At 41.9% G+C, this 18,806-nt stretch overlaps 2 protein-coding genes across 2 annotated transcripts; one reads left to right on the top strand and one right to left on the bottom strand.

Moving 5' to 3' along the window:
• The first annotated feature begins 662 nt into the window (after positions 1 to 662).
• On the top strand, positions 663 to 6,215 carry tmem268 (transmembrane protein 268). The gene is made up of 9 exons (XM_061092899.1): positions 663 to 911; positions 2,660 to 2,795; positions 3,159 to 3,253; positions 3,387 to 3,494; positions 4,026 to 4,178; positions 4,316 to 4,426; positions 4,529 to 4,618; positions 4,731 to 4,958; positions 5,218 to 6,215. Exons 2-9 carry the CDS (start codon positions 2,681 to 2,683, stop codon positions 5,383 to 5,385), a joined length of 1,068 nt encoding a protein of 355 aa, XP_060948882.1. The 5' UTR covers positions 663 to 911; positions 2,660 to 2,680; the 3' UTR covers positions 5,386 to 6,215.
• A 4,166-nt stretch (positions 6,216 to 10,381) lies between these two features.
• prrt1 (proline-rich transmembrane protein 1) lies at positions 10,382 to 18,719 on the bottom strand. Its single transcript, XM_061093422.1, has 4 exons — positions 18,701 to 18,719; positions 13,439 to 13,776; positions 12,195 to 12,386; positions 10,382 to 10,558 (listed from the first exon to the last, which is right to left on the bottom strand). Exons 1-4 carry the CDS (start codon positions 18,717 to 18,719, stop codon positions 10,382 to 10,384), a joined length of 726 nt encoding a protein of 241 aa, XP_060949405.1.
• Positions 18,720 to 18,806: the final 87 nt, after the last annotated feature.

Raw genomic sequence — 18,806 nt, 5'->3', positions numbered from 1 at the left:
ACACTCCTGCTCACTAGCATTTTGTTTTCATGACCGTGCCTGACTTTAATCTTGCTGGGAGCCATTTCCACTGTGGAATTTCACAAAATTAAATCTCCACCTTAGAGACGTTTGAATTAAACTCTGAATAACATTACCTGTGATAAAGAACAGTCAAAACAGAGTTTTAGTATTTTACTCTACTTAATTCAAAAAAATGTGATAATTGTTCTGGGAAGTTCTTGCTCAATCCAGAGCCTTTATAAAAACAGTAAGACAAGCGTATATGTAAAAGTTCAAGTCCTTTGTTTGACCCCCCCTGATTCAGAACTACTCTTTGACTTAACAAGTAATAGCTAACGTGTAACAGTAGTAAGTAAAGTAAATCTGTGACTTGAAAACGAACTCTATAAATGTCAATAAAATATAATTTCATCCGCCATAAAACATTTTCACTGCAAACATGCACCTATAACCCAAAGTTTAACCTCGAACACTCACTCAAAATGACTAAACAAGGATAAATAGGATTTCATAATGAACCTCGGCATATAAAAACTGTTTGAACTGACAATGTCCTGCCCTCTCTGTCTCTATCTCTCTATCTCTCTCTCTCTCTCTCTCTCTCGTGTTATGTGTCGAGCTGAGAACCACAAACCACATTCCTGCAGTCATGAGGCCGAGCTGATCTGAGTCACACGCTTTAGAGAGAGAGAGAGAGAGAAAGAGAGAGAAGCAGAAGCAGGGAGGAGATATTAGCAGATACATACGCCACAGTCTGTGAAGGCTGCAACACAGCATATGTCGATGCTTTCAAGACAACAACTGTTTATGTGGAAATGTTCCCTGGAGACACGTGCTGCACAGGGACCACTGAGGGAACGCAGGCATCACAGCTCTGTTGACAAGATGGTTTTTCATCTGAAAAGCAGGTGAGGATGTGTTTAATCGTGTAAATGTATGAAGTTATTACTCTCTTGTGTTGGTTTTGGCTTCACTGCATCACAACCTCACTGGTGAGTCACATGGAGACACAGAAGTTAGTTTTCTTTCAGGGACTTTTTGGCTTCCCCTCTGTTCTCTATTATATCCAATAAGAACTTTTTTTCAAACACTTGTGTGGTTGATCCGTGGTGAATCTGGCATCACTGCTCAAAATGCCTCAGTTCAGTCTAATACAGACAAACTACAGTTACAAGTCAAATTTACAATTAAGTGTGCAGCAGTGGGCATGAAGGTGGCATTTCATGATAACAGACTGTGAGTTGTTTCTTTCTGATAAGCTGACACACACACACACACACACACACGCACACACACACACACACAACTAAACATAATAATTTCTTGCAGGTGCAGTTCTTGTGAGTATAGGCCTGCAGGGATGAATTGCACCACTTTATTTACAGGAAGAGAAGTGAAAGCAGCAGCTGATAGATAACAGCAGAGGGAGAGTATTGTGTAAGAGAGAGAGACTCAAGAGAGAGGCTGAGACATCATGACTGCAGCGAGGGGTTTTCACACTCTGGTGCTGGCTCTGTCGCACGTAGACAGGCGGGTGTGAGGTGGAGAAGAAGTCTGTATATGTGCTGCATGTGAGCTCCTGCTCAAGTGCATAGTGACACAACAATGTAAACCCACATGTACTTTATTCCATTAGAGACTAGCAGCCTCAATGACTAAGCCATCGCAATCACCTTCCCTTTCATTTCAGTGAAGCCCTGAAAACAGGAGTGATGTTGCTTCCTGCATATTTTCAGACATTTCTGCAGCCATTTCGATAACGCCCCTGTTAATTATAGAGATAAAGGGTGTGGTGTATTTGAAAGGGTTTCTACAGGGAGATCACACTCGTCCAATATGAATATTCTGTTTCCTCAACTGTGACACGACCAACAACTCTTCAAGGAAACATACACATATAATCCTGTCAGATACAATGTACCCTCACTGGCCCCAGACACAATGTCCAAAATTTGCTCCTCTATATGAATCATAAACTTAAAACCATATTGTTACAGCTTCCATAACTGAGTTGGCTGTGTTGCTGCCGTCTGGTTTGCATTGTCACTATGAATTGGCTTAGTCATTTGTTATTTAATCGTCATGACCTCAGGCTGCTCCTTGTTTGGAAATCTTGCGAAACACAATAATCGATATGTGTAAACATCTATTTTATTTTATAATAAGGTGGAGACGTGCTGTGTCACTTGCCAAACATTTATAATCTCAACTTGCCATGTCACAGTCACATGAGAAATTATTTTGTGTGAAGTCATGAGCTCTTGTCGGTCATTAGATCCTCTTTTGACCATTGGTGCTGTTATAATTGCAAAGTGATGCGAGACAGCTGTCACATGCCAGCGGATCCTCTTTCGTTCTGATGTAATTACAGAATTTTTAGATTTTACTTTAACATTTTCACCAGCACTGGACTGAGGAGAACTGAAACTGTCAATCTGAGCAATTCAAGTACCTACATAAAAGTATTGGTGTGATATAAACTGTGCTGGTACAGAGTTAGTACAAAACATCACACCCTAATTTGATCTAAAGTGTTATCTAGTCATGAATTGTTCTCGTGCAGCCACTTCCTAATTTGTCAGTTTTATTACCACAATGGCTGTTTTTGAATGAAATTGTTCTCGGTGCTGTAACACGATGAACTGATCTTCTCCAGGGTTTGGTGACCTGTGAAGCGATGGAGGACAAAACACAAGGTTGTCCGGTGACGGAGGAGAATGAGGTGGACGTCCAGATCGGACAAACTAAACCTCCACCACAAGAAAACAACAACAGACCAAGCTGGTCAAACGGTAATATCCTCACACATATTACTGCTCTGTGTCACATTTTTGACACGATCAACTGAGCTGTGGTTCGAACGTGGCTCTTTAATACATAATCCCCTACTAATATGCATTACATTATATAATGAGCTGTTTTTCAAGTATTCATGCACAATTCCCTAGACTTTGTTTGTACTGGGAAAGACTGCTTGCTTATTTTACACATATCCCTTTTGTTAACAGTTGGTTGTTAATGGCTGCGTATCGTTTTACATGTATTTGCATCTGCCTGTTTGCCCGTCTGAAGTTTTACATGGACTACACAAACCTCTTGTCAACACAGTCCACAAAGTGTTTAACACACTCTTTCTTTCACTCGTTTATCCTCAGGCCAGTGTGTTCTGTCCGTGTCGAGCTGCTCATCGTTAAACCCCAGTTTTGATCTGTCTCAGTGTCGCGCCAAACTGGAGAACACTGGCTTCCAGGTCAACACCCCCACACACACACACACCTGCACACATATCCCAGTAGTTGCTAAAATAAGGTTACTAGAGAACTATATCTGACCCTGAGGTTAATTTGGATTTTTTACTTTATTTCCCTTTTTCATTCTGTTAGATTCCAGTGGCTGACATGGAAGATCCACTGAGAACAGCTCTGGATGTTCCCTCAGTCAGGAGATACATGGTTTTTAACTCTGCTTACTTTCATTTCATGATGGCACCGGTACGAACGTCCGGCTCTCTACCTCCACCTTCTGACAATTATTTTCTTCTCTTCTTCTGCAGTTCTTACTCTCACACTACACGTCAGTGTTTTAACATTGTACTTCCCTAAAATTTGTGGACAGTTATAAAAAAGAATATCCAGTCTCTAGTTCCTAAGGTTGTGTAAATCCCCAAAATTCTGTTTGGCCATTTGTACTGACTTTGAACCTTGTATAACCAAGTTATAGCTAGTTTTACAATCGGGGGGTTATTTTCTCACACTGTAGAAGACATGACGTAAATGTTACTTAAAAGGCAAAATTTATGATAAAACAAAAGTATGATTGTGTTCTGCTATGAAAAGGTGTTGCCAAACATCAGTAACATGAATGTGTATTTACTGGATTGTCTCGATTGTGCTATTTAGAAAAATACATAAATGTTTCACATATTTACATTCCTGATGTAGCTGAATATTTTGTGCTTTTGCTCTCATGGTTGTTGTGACTGTTGACAGCCTCTTCTCCTCCTCCTCTTCCTCTTCCACCAGGTGCTGTATGTTGTGGTGTGGTGCGCCGTGTTCTCCACCCTCCACCTCTACATCACAGTCAGCGACTACTGGGTTCTCTGTCTCTGTGTCAGCTTGGTCTCCATCTTCCTCACCACTGCCATCATCTTCATCCTGCACCAGAGTAACAAGCAGGTACACAGGGATCTGTATCCACATGAATATTGGCCTTGTCATACACAATGTAAATGTGAGATTCTTTCAATTCTCCTCGAGTGGTTCCACTGTTGAAATAATTTATTTTAAAAAATATGCGTGTGTTTCTGTGTCAGATCAACTTGAATTTAGACGTGCGGTTAATCCAGGTGAATGAGAGGATGGTGAAACACAAGCTGCTGGTGGCCGTGGCCGACTGGGTCACGAGCTGCACCGGAAACATGCAGGTTGTTCTTCTAAATTCATCTGACACTGGGAGATTATCCTAGAGAGCAGCTCCAAAAATACATTTAAATAGTTTTACTCATTCTGTTTCCATCGCTCTGTAGTTGTACTTTGTGTACTGGGACATGACGCGCTGCCTGAGGGCCCTGACTGAGGCTTTAGAGGACCGCAGCTTTGAGGCGAATAACATCCAGGTGAGAGAGTCTGGAACATCCGTCGCTCTGTCTGCTCTCTTTGCTCATTTCACAGCTTTCATTGTCTGTGGAGGAAGTTAAAACAATTCCATCAATTTCACACTTTGACTAGAAAAAACTGAAGAGGAAAATGGGCCACCTCGTCCTCGTGACTGATGAGCCGGCTGTTGACCTGGAGGTCGGCGGCTCAGACGTGGAGCAGCAGGCCTCAGAGGAACAGAGGCCTCTGCTCACGCCTGACGACCAGGACGCGGGATGCAGTACCTCATCCAGCCAGCGGGACGGCACCAGAGTCACCATCAACTACAGCCTCATCCCAGACCCATCGTTACCTGCTCAGGTGAGAGAGACGCGATACTGTGGCTAAGACTAGAGCCAGAAGTGGGAGGACTTGACTGTTTTATGTTTAGTTTAGCTTTATTCTAAAAATGAATACTTAAAAATAACAGTAATACACCTAATAAGCACCCAAAAATACTTTAATAAAAATAACTTTACGATAGTATGTAATACAGATTGTATCTTCACCAAGCAGCTTTGGTTTACTCATGGTATTAAATGTTATGTTGTCATTCCGTACACTTTCTTTTTTATTGCAGGCTAAAGCCAACCAGCTTCTGATGACGTACAGCGCAGCCTATGTGAAGCTGCTGGTGTCCGAGAGGTTGTCGGGACCGTCACACCACCGCCTGCGCTCCCGGAGGAATCACTGCAACCTCGCCCCTCTCTGCCTCTGCCAGTTCATCAAGAAGAAGATCCTTCAGTAGCAGAGCGGACCTCAAACCACACACCAAAGACTCTTGATCTGATAAACTGTGACTTCTTCCGGAGCAAACATGGCTGAAAGACACTCTGTACTCGTGATTCCTCTCTTCTAAAAGTCTGGCTTCTGTGGCCTGTGGGCTGCTGGGCCTGTGCCGCTGTCTTCACGCCAGCTCTGTGTTGGCACCAGCTGGATATTTGTCCATTTGCAACCTGCCAAATGGCGTCACACTGAGAACACATGCAGATCAATCCAGCTGCTGTAAAGCAATATTTGTACTCTTGTATACCCAACAAAAAGAGGCACTGGGTACTTCTGTTTAAATCACTTCCATGAACAATTAATAGATTATTGTGATTTGCAGTAGATTCTACAGCATCTGTCTTTATGATTGACTTGGGGGGAGTGGTAGAATAAAACTCTTAAGAATAAACTGTGTATAAAGATGGAGGACATGCTCGTTTGTACTTTATACTTCTATCATTCCCTCTAAAATGCTGTAAAGTAGATGTACCTACAAATTGTACTTAAATGCAGTAGTTGTGTGGATGTACTTAATTTCACTTCACCACCATGATTTGAGTAGTTTTTCCACCTCTGCTTGGAGGGATGACAAGTGATTAAGAGTCAATGGAAGGATGAAGGGAAATAAAGGAGATCCCCTCGATGCAGGTGTGTAATGACGCTGAAACAACGGGTGACGTGGATCATTGGCTTTAGTTTCCTGCCCCCATGACCTCAAATCCCAGGGAATCGTCTGCGTTTGCTTTGGCAGTTTCACACCTTTGGTTTTCACGTGTGCAGGTTAATTGGTTACCGGTGCATTAGAGTTTGCAGGAGGCCGGATATGTATTTCCCAGCGATCCTAACAGTGCAGCCAAGACGACGGCCCAGTGAGGGATCCGCCGGATGACGCAAACACACACAGCGAGACCACCGGCGTGCCCGAACCACGGGGAAGTTGGGCTCTGTGTGATGGAGGCGAGAGGCGTGCATTGTGAGGCCAAGTTCAATGATCTGAGAGACGCTGGCTCTCCTTGGGAGGCTAAATGGCCATCTGTGATCCTGCTCACTCAGACTGGCTCCGCTCCCACCGTAAGGTTCTCAATCCAACCTGCTCTCCGCTGGCCTGACTGTCTGGGTCCATACTTCACCTGGTGACATTTAAAACTGGCTGTAAGGGGGGAAAAAACTACAATATCTGTACTTTTTAAAAGTCTTGATAATAGACCGTTAAAAGCAGCTAATGTGTACATAACAGAAAGAGAGAGAGATAATATATTGTTATTTATAGGGGGAATATATGAGGAGGCTCAGCTTGTAATTTAACTTATAATATTCATTATTGTGCATCAATTGGATTTTTTTTTCATTCAGATGGTTCTGCTATAATTAAACATTTAAATATTTAAATTGGAAAAATTATAATTGTACAATTGTATAAATCAAAACGTTTTTTTACAATAATGATATAACAGTTTTAGAAGAAAAGGTTTTAAGCTGGTTCAAACTTATTGAAATTAAGTTGGGCTTGAAATTTCTAAATTTACTGCAGGAATTTTGAGTTTTTCTGTTGTGAAAATGTGAAGGCTTAAAAACAAGTGTCACCATAATGTGGAGAAAAGAAAACACAAACCTGTGAGACCTTCTGTGATTCAACACAAGATAGTGAGAGATGCTGCAGTTCACGTTCTGACAGACAGAGGAATGAAGAGAGAGAGAGAGAAGAGAGAGAGAGAGAGAGAGAGAGAAAGAGAGAGACAGATAGACAGAGAGATACAGAGAGAGAGGGAGAGAGAGAGAGACAGAGTGGGAGAAAACCAGGGCAACTATAAATAGCCCTTCAGTGATGAGTGGAGAGAGAGAGGCCACAGAGAGACGGAGAGGATGGAGAGAAGCTGAGAGGTGAAACACAGATCAGAGGAATGAGACGCCGCCGTCGCCGCCATGTCGTTCACAACCCAGAATGATTCTTTATTCATTACAACTGAAGTCAGAAACAACCAACGCATGTGCAAACACAGCCATGAACATAATCAGAATAATGAACCCCAAGAGAACCACACGTACACAGGTAAGTAGGTTTTGGCTCTTTGAAGCAACCCGTCGCATTGACTGTACAAGCTGGAAAACTCAAAAGAAGAGGAAACGAGAAGAGAATTAGAAGTTGTGTCAGAAAGCACACAGGGAGACACAGGCTGAGGATAAACTGAGCAGGACTCTGTTCCGCAGACTCACTGACACAACCTTCTGTACAATAATAATAATAATACTAAACAGCACAGTGCTTCATTTACTCCTATAACACTGAAATATCAACGTGTCGATCATACGGGGGCAGGACCTGTATTTATCAAACGGCTTAATGTGAAAATTGGGCTTAATTTAGATGATCAAAGTACAAATTCACTTTGACTTCTGCTAACAAACCTAAAAAAAATACTTCTTTCCCAGTCAACTTAGTTTAGCACCAGGGGGAGACAACAAACCTGGTTCAATTCAGATCTGTAGCATCTCTAAAGCTCACTGTATATATACTGTATATGTTCACAGTACTCACTGTATATACATGTTTGTATATATTGTGCACAACTGCTAAGCCAAACCGACTTTTTCCCACTGTAGGTTCATGTTTAATCAAAGATATTGGAATGGTGTCAAACTTCTCATCCAACCCTTTGCAAAAAAAAGTAAAGAAGCAGTTTTCCTAAAATGTCAAACTATTGATTTGATAATAAAATGTTACCAAACTCATTTTCTCTTAAAGTTTGAGCCCTACAGAGTTTTCTTTACATACTCGATGTCTGTATGACTTATTTATATATCAGGCAATAAAACCTGTTCAGGAACAAGGTCATCTTCATGTTCTCCCAGTTGCTTCCTGCTGTATCCAGTTTGGTTTGTTACATCAATATTTATATACACAGTAATATAAATATTTTAGATTGTCGTTACTTTAAAGATATTAAAGCTGAAAAGAATCAGACGAAAGGAAAATGTACAGAAAAAAAAACAAAATTGTGTGTTATTTGCTGCAACTGATGTGACAGTTGAGTGACAGCAAATCTTCTTCTGAGCAAACATGTCATCAATCGAGTGATCGACTGAGAGTTATTCTTAGATTCTCTTCAATGTCTCGTTCTTTGCACCTTATGACTGAACATCCTTCTTACCTATAAAAGTTTGATAAATAAAAACCTGGATGTGTTCAATGTACTTTTATACATCACTAATTAACAATGACGTAATAATAATAAATATATGTTAAAGAATAAACTGTGACTGTATTCATACCGTCTCTAGTTATGTTCACTGTCAACAAACGTAATCTTTTCAATATACTGTATATGTATAGTTATTTTAAAAATAGCATTATCATAGGGAGCAGACAGAGGAAAGGGAGGATGAGAAGAGATATGTCAATAGGTCCAATAACTCATGTGGACAGGGAGAAAGACGGAAAGAGAGAGAAAAGGAACCAGGGGAAAGATTTCATCGAGCAGAAAGTGCTACAATACAATATCAGGCATTAGTATTTTCTCTCTCTCTCTTTTTGGAAACATTCATGTTCAGTTCTCCCCCGACCCCCTGAAACCTCACCAAACAGTTCATACTGTGACACCGCTGGCTCAAACAAATAGAGCAACGCTATGGAAACTGTGCTCGTACAGGAGGGGGGGGGGGGCCAGACGAGGTCACGTGATCTCACGGCCGCACATCCAGCCTCAATATTCGGGACAAAACGGAAACAAACGAAGGATGACATGCAGGGTTATGTTGCCTCAAAGAGTCTAATGTTGCACTAAAGTCTCACACACTGTGTCGGAGATTGAAAAAGCAAAGAGATGTGCAACACAAAATAGGCCGACACACTTCTAAACTACTATTTTCCATCCCAAGAGTCAAATATTTGTCATCTAAATCGTCTCTTTTTCTCCTTTTGAAAGTTCAACACTTTGAAAAATACTGTACCACACACTAATATAAACTTTTAAGAAATATTCCCAACAACAGCAGCCGGGAGACAAGCTTTTTCTTTTTTTTCTTTTGCACCGAAAGCCCATTAGCCTAAATTTATATTGATCATGCACTATGAGAGCTATGAATCTAAGCAGCTGTGTCATCTCGGTTACTATAAAGTGCAACATCAACATCATAAGATATCAAATCTAAGCCAAATCAAACATGTAGCTGCAGAGAACAGTCAGTGTGCGGGTAGATATTGAATAAGTTAATAAATAAAAGCTTTTAAATAAATGAACAGACACAGAAGTCATAAGTTATGCATGATATCATCCAGCTTAAATGTCCACACAGACGACAAATGCAAAATAAATACTGTGTGTGGTCAGCGAGTCACTTTGCGAGTCCATTTGTTGTGTTGAATGTGTATTGATCAGCCCGGCTGACGCTTTAAATCCATTTGACAGTCTCTAGTTGTATCAGCGACAATAACACTACTCGGGAAAACAACACTACTTCAACATGGCACTTTTTTTTTCGTTTTTAAGAGGACAACATGTGTAGTGACTTGTGTGTATTTATCCTAAAACACCTCTTTGAGTGTGTTGTCTTCTCCTGTCGAGGCTCAGGGCAGAAACACGCAGTGGCCTGTCCGCTCGTCTTACTTACATCAGGCCCTAGAAATTAAATAGCGTCAAATGAATTGTTAATACAAGGAGCTTCGTTTCCCTCCTGCAGCTCATGTCAGCGGCTGCACACAATGTGGGCCTCGGCTGACAGCTGCTTGTGTTTGGTTTGAATGTCAACTGTGATTGGTCGTTTTTATTTGGTCGTTAGGTGTGTGTTTGACGGCAGCAGGTTAAGTCAGAGCTATGTGTGTGTGTATATGTGTGTGTGTGTGTGTGTGTAGCTGTACACAGAGGGCCAGCGAAGCTTTAGCAGTTTTGAGTGCATTTTTCAGAGCTCCTATATTCCACCAGACAATTAAGAGTAGTCAGCTATAGCTAATTTGATGCCACGATTCCCCCTCGTGAGTTCTACGGCTCCCAGTCGTCGTCGTGGTGCTGGGAGGCGATGATCACCACCACGGTGAGGATGGTGCACAGCACGATGGAGGCGATGCCCACGGCCAGGCTGATGAAGGAGAAGTTGCGTGCCTCTCGAGAGGCTATCTCCGCCGTCACCATGTCCCCTCTGGCTATCGCCGTACGCACCTATAAGGGATGCAGGGAGGGAGGGAGGGAGGATGGGGGGGAGACAATTAGATACTGTGTTACACAACAGGAAGATGCAGTGGGGGGGGCAGGAGAGAGTCTGAAACGTGAATGGATCGATTCCACTGCGGCGCAGGCCCGAATGTGGGGAGGACGGAGCCCAGAGATCCTAACAGGCCATAACAGCCTACATGTCCAGTCTGTGATAACAACTCGTCCACGGCTCGGCCCGGTGCGTCCACACCCTGTCAGCTCGGCTCAGCTCAAAGCCAGCTGAGAGCGCCCAGAGCAGAAAATCCATTCTGTCCCGCTGCACCCACAGTGGAGCGGTTACATAACGTGCTGTGTGTCATGTGCATGTTGGTGAGTTGCAGCCTGTCACTGCAGAGGTAAACAGCAGAACACACGAAGGTTGAGAGACACCAGACTGAGCTTTCTATCATCATCCTCCACTTCAGTAAAGGGCTTGTGCTCGAGAACACTCTGCAGCCGCGGTGGAAATGCAGGAACTCCGGGTGTAATGATGCTGCAGCTGCAATTCTTTTCTTTTTTTGCACGTCTAATCGAAATCCTGACGCTCGCAGATTTTGCACTTTCCCTCTAAACTGTTCCCCTGATTCTGCATAATTTAAAAAAGGTGGTTCATTCACAGTTCATCTACAGCAGATTCAACTGTAAACAAGCAACTCGTTCGCTTATTTCACAGATATTTTCTAGTCTTTGTTGACAGAGATGGAAAAAAAAGAAAAGAGAAACCTGTCACATCCTGTTTCCACACTCGCTTTCAGGGATGAACGATCTTTCCGAGCATCACATCATTCACATGCAAGTCTGTGGGTTTGTTTACGACCGTGAATATCTGCTGTGTTTCTTAATTGACATTTATATAACGCAGGGGTCCGTTTAAATAAGAATAATCTCTTTAATTTACCTGACGTCTATTTATTCACTTCCCCTGAGTTCATCTTGATGATGTGACTAAATTTATACTGTGGGTCAGCAGCAAATAAAATGACACCAGGGTCATTTGGATGCATTTGTTTTGGACCTGCCACTCGACAGAAGCTGCATCAACCCGTGCACTCCAATTCAGAAAATGGGGAACATGAATGATTGGAGTAAAGCTTTAGGAAAAACATCCAAGAAGACACTTCACTCAAAACAAACACTGTGAACCTCATGGTGGCGCTAGAGGAAAGGATGTGTGATCATCAAAGTCACAGGGAATTATCCTCTGGGGACCATGAATGTACAAAATGTGAAATTTCAGTCTGGAAGTACAGTGAATCAACAAACACAATTTTTTGCTTGATATTTAGCTGGATAAAAGTGTATTTATTCTATGTCATATCATAACATAACTTTAAGATGCGTTCACATCACAATCTGTGATAAAATGCGAAACATTATGATCTCTGCCTGGGAGGTTATGTTTTCATGTGTTTGTTTGTTTGTTTGTTAGCAACATTACACAAAAACTCCCGACCAGATGTGGTACATTTTTTATCCCTTTCTTTGACATTGTGAGATGGTTTGTGTTTTGATCTGGCATATTTAGAGAACTGATATATATGAGCAGGAGCAGTTTGATGCAGCTTGATTTGATTTTCAAAGAACAAACAGATCAAGCATGTACCTGCACAGCTTTGATGATCGCGATGATGCCTGTCGGCCAGAAGCAGCAGACGGTGGTGAGCACGGCGATGGGCAGGTAGTCGTGTGGCGGCCGGCGGTCCATCAGAGTGATGCCGGGGGGCATTTGCATGGGATGAATCTGGCCCGGTTGGATTCCTGGGTGGCCTCCTCCTGCTGGCATGTAGGGCTGACCCTGAACGGAGAGAGAGAGAGAGAGAGAGAGAAAAGAAGACAGAGATCATAAGTACATCAGCAGATTAGAAAACACTACACAACACAAGAAGAAGGTGATGAGGAAGAGGGCGGTGGGATCAACCTGCAGAGCTCAGACGTGGCCACCATCTTACGTTGTGTTAGTATCTCGTGAACGCTCATGGTTGAAATTATTGTTAATTGCCAGACTCGGGAGGAGAAATCTGAACTTGCATTCTTACCACAATCCCGTAAGAATATATGTGCATGAACATTAAATATATATATTGCCAGGAAATGAATTTCATTAAAATAAATTAAGACTTATAATCACCTCTGGTCTTTAAATGAGGACACATGTTTGCACTAAAGCAGTTACACTTTAATTAGTTCGATGACTCACATTCACTTTCCTGTGCCTAATTTTACCACTTTACTTTTACTCTAGGCTACAGTCGTGTAAACACATGATTCAGAATGAACAATATGCAGAAAATGAAGGGAACAAAAGATGAACTGATCCTTTCTGCCGAAGCGATACCTCCTCTTTGTTCAGCAAAAGGCTGATAATGATTGAATTGTTTCAGTCATTGTTTTGGGGATTGTTTCCCTCTGATGGATGTGACGAGAGAGAGAGACAGGGACCATCATTCAACACATTTCCCACAAGTCAGATGTGAACTGGGGATTGTGCAGTTTTTGATCGGTGCGTTAATCCCTTAATGACCTAATGATCTCATTTTAATAGTTTTTAAACCCAGAGTGGGAAAACTCTGTCATACACAAGCATAGATTTGAGAAAAGTAAAAAATCAACACTCTTTCAATGCAGCAGAAGCATCTGTCTAGTAAATTATTATAAAACTATGTTCCCCGTAAAATAGTGTTAAATAAATAAATAAAAAACTCCATCCATCAGACCTGAGAGGTAACAGCTATTATCTGTGATGTGCAATGTACAGGATGCTGACTGTCTAAACAGAGACTGGTGCAATCCTGCAGCAAACTGATGTCAGACCTGGGAAATAGTTTGAAAAACTTGTCAGTGACTCACCGACGCCATCGGGTAGATGGGTACATAAGCTGTGCACGGCTGCAGCTGCATCGGGTAGCCCGGGTGGAGGTATCCGACGGGCGGGTGGGACATGGGGCCTCCGGGTCCCTGGGTCTGCACGGTGTAGCCCTGTGGGGCCCCGTGAGGCCCCATCGGGCCGCAGTGGAACTGAGTTTCCTGGAGGTAGCCCTCTGAGCCCGGGGGAGGGGGTGGCGGAGGGTAGCTGGGCTGGGTGCCAGGCGCTGGAGGCATGTTGGGGTGCTGGGGTAGGTTGGGGTCCTGCGGGCCGGAGAGGTACGGAGGAGGCTGCATGGTCTGACGGCCAGAGTCATCGAGACCTGAGCCAAGAAGAAGAAGAAGAAGAAGAAGAAGCAGGTAGGAGAGGAATCAGAAATAGAGCAGAGGAAGAACAATCAAAGACAGAGAGGAGGACATGTTATCTAACGCGAGTGCGGCCACACGTTTGTCCGCATGCTGGATGTTCTATGTCTCATCTCACTGTTGAGAAGGAGGAGATTACACAATAACACAGACCACAGCTCCTCAGCAAGACTTCAAAAGACAACCAGAGGGGAAAAAAATCATATTTTCCAGCCTGTGTGCTAGTGATGACAGTGATTGACGTTTTCACTTCAAAAGAGAAAGAGGAGGAAGAGGCCTTTTTCTCTTTTTGTCTCCCTTCAACACAATCTTCATTACCGCTGAAGAACTTCCACTGATGGTCCGATCTGCTGCTGGACGTCCCGGCAGTTTGTTCAACACTGAAAATGACTGATGGAGGCGTCGTGTTTTCACGATGGGGATGCGGTGCAGGGAGCGGTGATCCATTCTGACAGGGACATGAGGAGGGCGGAGGGAGGAAGATGGAGATAGATGGAGGTGAGCATGAAATGAGAGAGCGGAGAAGGAGAGCAGGAGGCGGTCATGAGAGCGGAGCGGCTGACTGATGAGGGCTGACGACTTGTGCTCCGGGAGCGGCTTTACGTAACAGAACCCGACTCCGTCACGAGCAGGAAGTGGACCAGAACAGGCAGAGAGGGGAGGAGTGAGCACAAGGGGAAGGGGACACCTTTAAAATGTTATAACAACAGGACGGGCAGCTTGACAAACATGAGACAACGTTAATATGGAGTGAGTGACCTGGTAGTTTCAACCCAGTGGCCATGATACACTTTATATTTACATTTGGAGAAGTGTTTTCATTGAAAGTGGAATAAAGATAATTAGATATGGATTAATACTGAGGAAAGAAATGATGGTTTAGAGGCTTTTCAGGTGAATCCTGATCCAAATGAGATATTTTGATATTTGATTTTAATTCACTAATGAGAAAAAGCACCAAATTATATAAAGAAATAGCTCACTGAAGTATTTCCAACCTAAAGGGCGGCCAATTACGAATACGATTGAAACCACTTCAATCAGCCCCTTTTTAATTTAGCAGCTTGAATCACAAAGTTGTTTTAAATCCAACATTTTTACACCTCTGACGACATTATGTTTACTAATCTTAATCCAGATTGAACTGGAAATCCAACTTTCCTCTGCTTCATCTCATCTTTATTCATTTATTAGTTCCTCGGTCGAGAGTGAACATCAAATCTAGAAGCGGTGAGATGACAAGACAAGATGCGTCTTCCGTCTTCAGAGGTTTATTTTTGTTCTTGTGAATAATTTAATATTATTACATTTGGACGAGTGCAGCCACTGATGATGGGTCAGACGTAGATATTACTTTGTTTTATGGAGCCAAAGCGTTTTGTAACCATAGATCTTGTTGTTGGGTTTGACAAACTGAATGTGGATAAACAGGAGGGAAATGGACAGATTAGATAAGAGAAGATAAGAGAAGATAAGATGATTGCGAGAGTATGTAAAAACTGTGTTTGTACATACATTGGGATAAACGGAAGGATAGATAGATAGATAGATAGATAGATAGATAGATAGATAGATAGATAGATAGATAGATAGATAGATAGATAGATAGATAGATAGATAGATAGATAGATAGATAGATAGATAGATAGATAGATAGATAGATAGATAGATAGATAGATAGATAGATAGATAGATAGATAGATAGATAGATAGATAGATAGATAGATAGATAGATAGATAGATAGATAGATAGATAGATAGATAGATAGATAGATAGATAGATAGATAGATAGATAGATAGATAGATAGATAGATAGATAGATAGATAGATAGATAGATAGATAGATAGATAGATAGATAGATAAAATTGGTGGATCAAATTATATATACTTTATATATATATTATATATGTATATAACCATAATGTTATTCCACATTTCCACTGAATACTAACTACATAATAGTTTTATTCCAATTCAAGGTATCAACATTATCGTAAATATTTTTTTATTACTGCAATTTATCATAAAGTGACCTTTTTAATGGTGGAATAAGACTGTATTTATTTGGTTTATCTAACAACAGTGTTTACAGTAAATGTTTTGCACCAGATAAATCAAGTTGCTAATTTCCATCTGGTGTCCTCGGGCGTAATGGAATCAGATTAACGACGAGATTAGTGAATGTTCTGCTCCATCCGGTCAATTCACTGCACTGCAGCACTGGATCAACTTTAATTAATGTGTATCAATATATTAAATCTTAACTTTGACAAATGATCCTCAGAGGTGTGTTGATGTGTGTGTTGATGTGTCTCAGGGTATTTTCAGATGTGAGGAGCAGGGACTTAAATGATTAATGAAGATTAGGATTAAAAACCCGATGTTGAAGATGAGTGACCAGTGTGGACATTTAAAGAACATACTGGCGCCATTTAAGGGCCTTTACTCCTAATTCTTCAGGTTTTCTGTCTCACCAGATACTCAGCTGCACTCAGGATGATCTGCAGGTGTAAATTCCCTGTACCACAGAATACAGTCAGTACACAACAACTACAATTTAACTTAAATTCTACGATCGATGATGTACAGGCGACATCATGGTCCAAAAACTTCATATGCCTGCTGCACACTGGACGATTATGATTATTTAAATGTGGGACACCGCTAACATGACAACCTTTTATTATCGTGAGACACACGAGACAATCCAGTCGAGACGCAGGACCGGACACTTGGTTTCTAAACAACTTCTAAGCTGCCGCTCCACAGACTTCAAACTCACGTGGTCCTCAGATCTCAAACATTGAGGTGGACTGTCGGCGTCATCATCTGGTTTAGCTTAATGTCTGTAAGTCTTGTTGGACACATTGAACAAACGCTCACGCTGCTGCCACTATTCCACAAGTTTGTCCACCGGCCACAGGAGACAAAACTCTGATCCATTGGGGACACGAGCTCCCTCTTTTTCACTATTGTTGGTTTCTGCTAACTCTCCCAAACGCTGTTCCCTTTTCTGTCCAGGACGTAAATATACAGGAGCTTTTGGCAAGATAATCGGAATAATCAAATTACCCTGTACTGTGCAGCAGGCATAACGAGACACAGTGTCTTAAGCTATCTGCCAATACCTTTGATTTTAGTCCAGATTGAACTGGAAATCCAACTTTCCTCTGCTCCATCTCATCTATATTAATTTAAAAGTTCCTCGGTCGAGAGTGAACATCAAATCTAGAAGCGGTGAGATGACAAGACAAGATGCGTCTTCCGGTTTCAGAGGTTCATTTTTGTTCTTGTGAATAATTTAATATTATTACATTTGGACGAGTGCAGCCACTGATGATGGGTCAGACGTAGATATTACTTTGTTTTATGGAGCCAAAGCGTTTTGTAACCATAGATCTTGGTGTTGGGTTTGAAAACTGAATGTGGATAAACAGGAGGGAAATGGACGGATTAGATAAGAGAAGATAAGAGAAGATAGGATGATTGCGAGAGTACGTAAAAACTGTGTTTGTACATACATTGGGATAAACGGAAGGATAGATAGATAGATAGATAGATAGATAGATAGATAGATAGATAGATAGATAGATAGATAGATAGATAGATAGATAGATAGATAGATAGATAGATAGATAGATAGATAGATAGATAGATAGATAGATAGATAGATAGATAGAAAGACAGACAGACAGACAGACAGACAGACAGACAGACAGACAGACAGACAGACAGACAGACAGACAGACAGACAGACAGACAGACAGACAGACAGACAGACAGACAGACAGACAGACAGACAGACAGACAGACAGACAGACAGACAGACAGACAGACAGACAGACAGACAGACAGATAGACAGATAGATAGATAGATAGATAGATAGATAGATAGATAGATAGATAGATAGATAGATAGATAGATAGATAGATAGATAGATAGATAGATAGATAGATAGATACAATTGGTGGATCAAATTATATATACTTTATATATTATATATGTTTTTAACCATAATGTTATTCAACATTTACACTGAATACTAACTACATAATAGTTTTATTCAAATTTAAGGTATCAACATTCTTGAGTCTTGAGCTATCTGCCAATACCTTTGATTTTAGAGATTAGAAATTAAAGGGTGTGGGGTTGGGTGGGGTGGGGGGGGGGGGGAGTCCCTGTTGCCTGGGGCCCCAAAGTCCCTTGCAGCGCCCCTGGGCTCATTAACATCCCAACACACATCTCATCAGGGAATCAGACACTTTCCAGTTTGAATAGTGACAGTCTGAAACACGTGATGTCATTCTTATTCTTATTATTATAGGCTGTTAAACACGCGCACAGTGGGGGGTCGTGCACGCGCAAAAAAGGACACCCACACTAACGTCAGGAGAGATGTGCGTGGGCTCGTGCACGTAATGATGATGATGATGAGGCACATGGAGAAAAAAGAAAAAAGCTATGATAAATTTAACATAAAATGGCTGTAGTTTGAATTCCAGATGTGAGTGTTTTACATGTTATTCAGACAATATGTGTTATGATGAATGGAATACACAATTAGAGATTAATGACAGATATGGAAAGTGTGAAGGTGTGAGTGTATTGTTGTGGATGAGAGGCCCTGTGGTGGCTTCTCTCTGCGGGCTGCACCCACACACACAGCGGCGCTTCGTCCTATAGGAGCAGCGCTGCTGTGCGGATGGAGCCGGAGGTTGATGCAGATGACAGACACACACACACACACACACACACACACACACACACACACACAGACACACACACTCACAAAACAAGGATCTGATGTGAATGCACGAACCAAACAGATGGAATCAAACTAGAACCCATTTCCACAGATTCTTCCCATGCAGAACCCACCGTGTTTTTCTGATGACATGATCTTCTCTCCTCCTCCTGTGAGCGGATGTTTTTTTTTTTTTTTTTTACTCCAGCTGATGGATACAACAATCCTCCTCTCGCTCGG

The sequence above is a fragment of the Limanda limanda genome, chromosome 19, assembly GCF_963576545.1.
Source record: "Limanda limanda chromosome 19, fLimLim1.1, whole genome shotgun sequence".
Classification (NCBI taxonomy): Eukaryota; Metazoa; Chordata; class Actinopteri; order Pleuronectiformes; family Pleuronectidae; genus Limanda; species Limanda limanda.
Note: the sequence above shows the minus strand (reverse complement) of the source record. Positions and strands in the feature narration are given on the sequence as shown.

What these genes read in the sequence shown, in the direction of transcription:
- tmem268 (XM_061092899.1), top strand. Translation starts at nt 2,681, where the DNA reads ATGGAGGACAAAACACAAGGTTGTCCGGTGACGGAGGAGAATGAGGTG. An exon ending in TGGAGAACACTGGCTTCCAG is followed by an intron (nt 3,254 to 3,386) that starts GTCAACACCCCC and finishes TCATTCTGTTAG; the next exon opens with ATTCCAGTGGCTGACATGGA. An exon ending in TTCATTTCATGATGGCACCG is followed by an intron (nt 3,495 to 4,025) that starts GTACGAACGTCC and finishes CTCTTCCACCAG; the next exon opens with GTGCTGTATGTTGTGGTGTG.
- prrt1 (XM_061093422.1), bottom strand. An exon ending in CCATCTACCCGATGGCGTCG is followed by an intron (nt 12,387 to 13,438) that starts GTGAGTCACTGA and finishes CTCTCCGTTCAG; the next exon opens with GGTCAGCCCTACATGCCAGC. An exon ending in CGATCATCAAAGCTGTGCAG is followed by an intron (nt 10,559 to 12,194) that starts GTACATGCTTGA and finishes CATCCCTTATAG; the next exon opens with GTGCGTACGGCGATAGCCAG.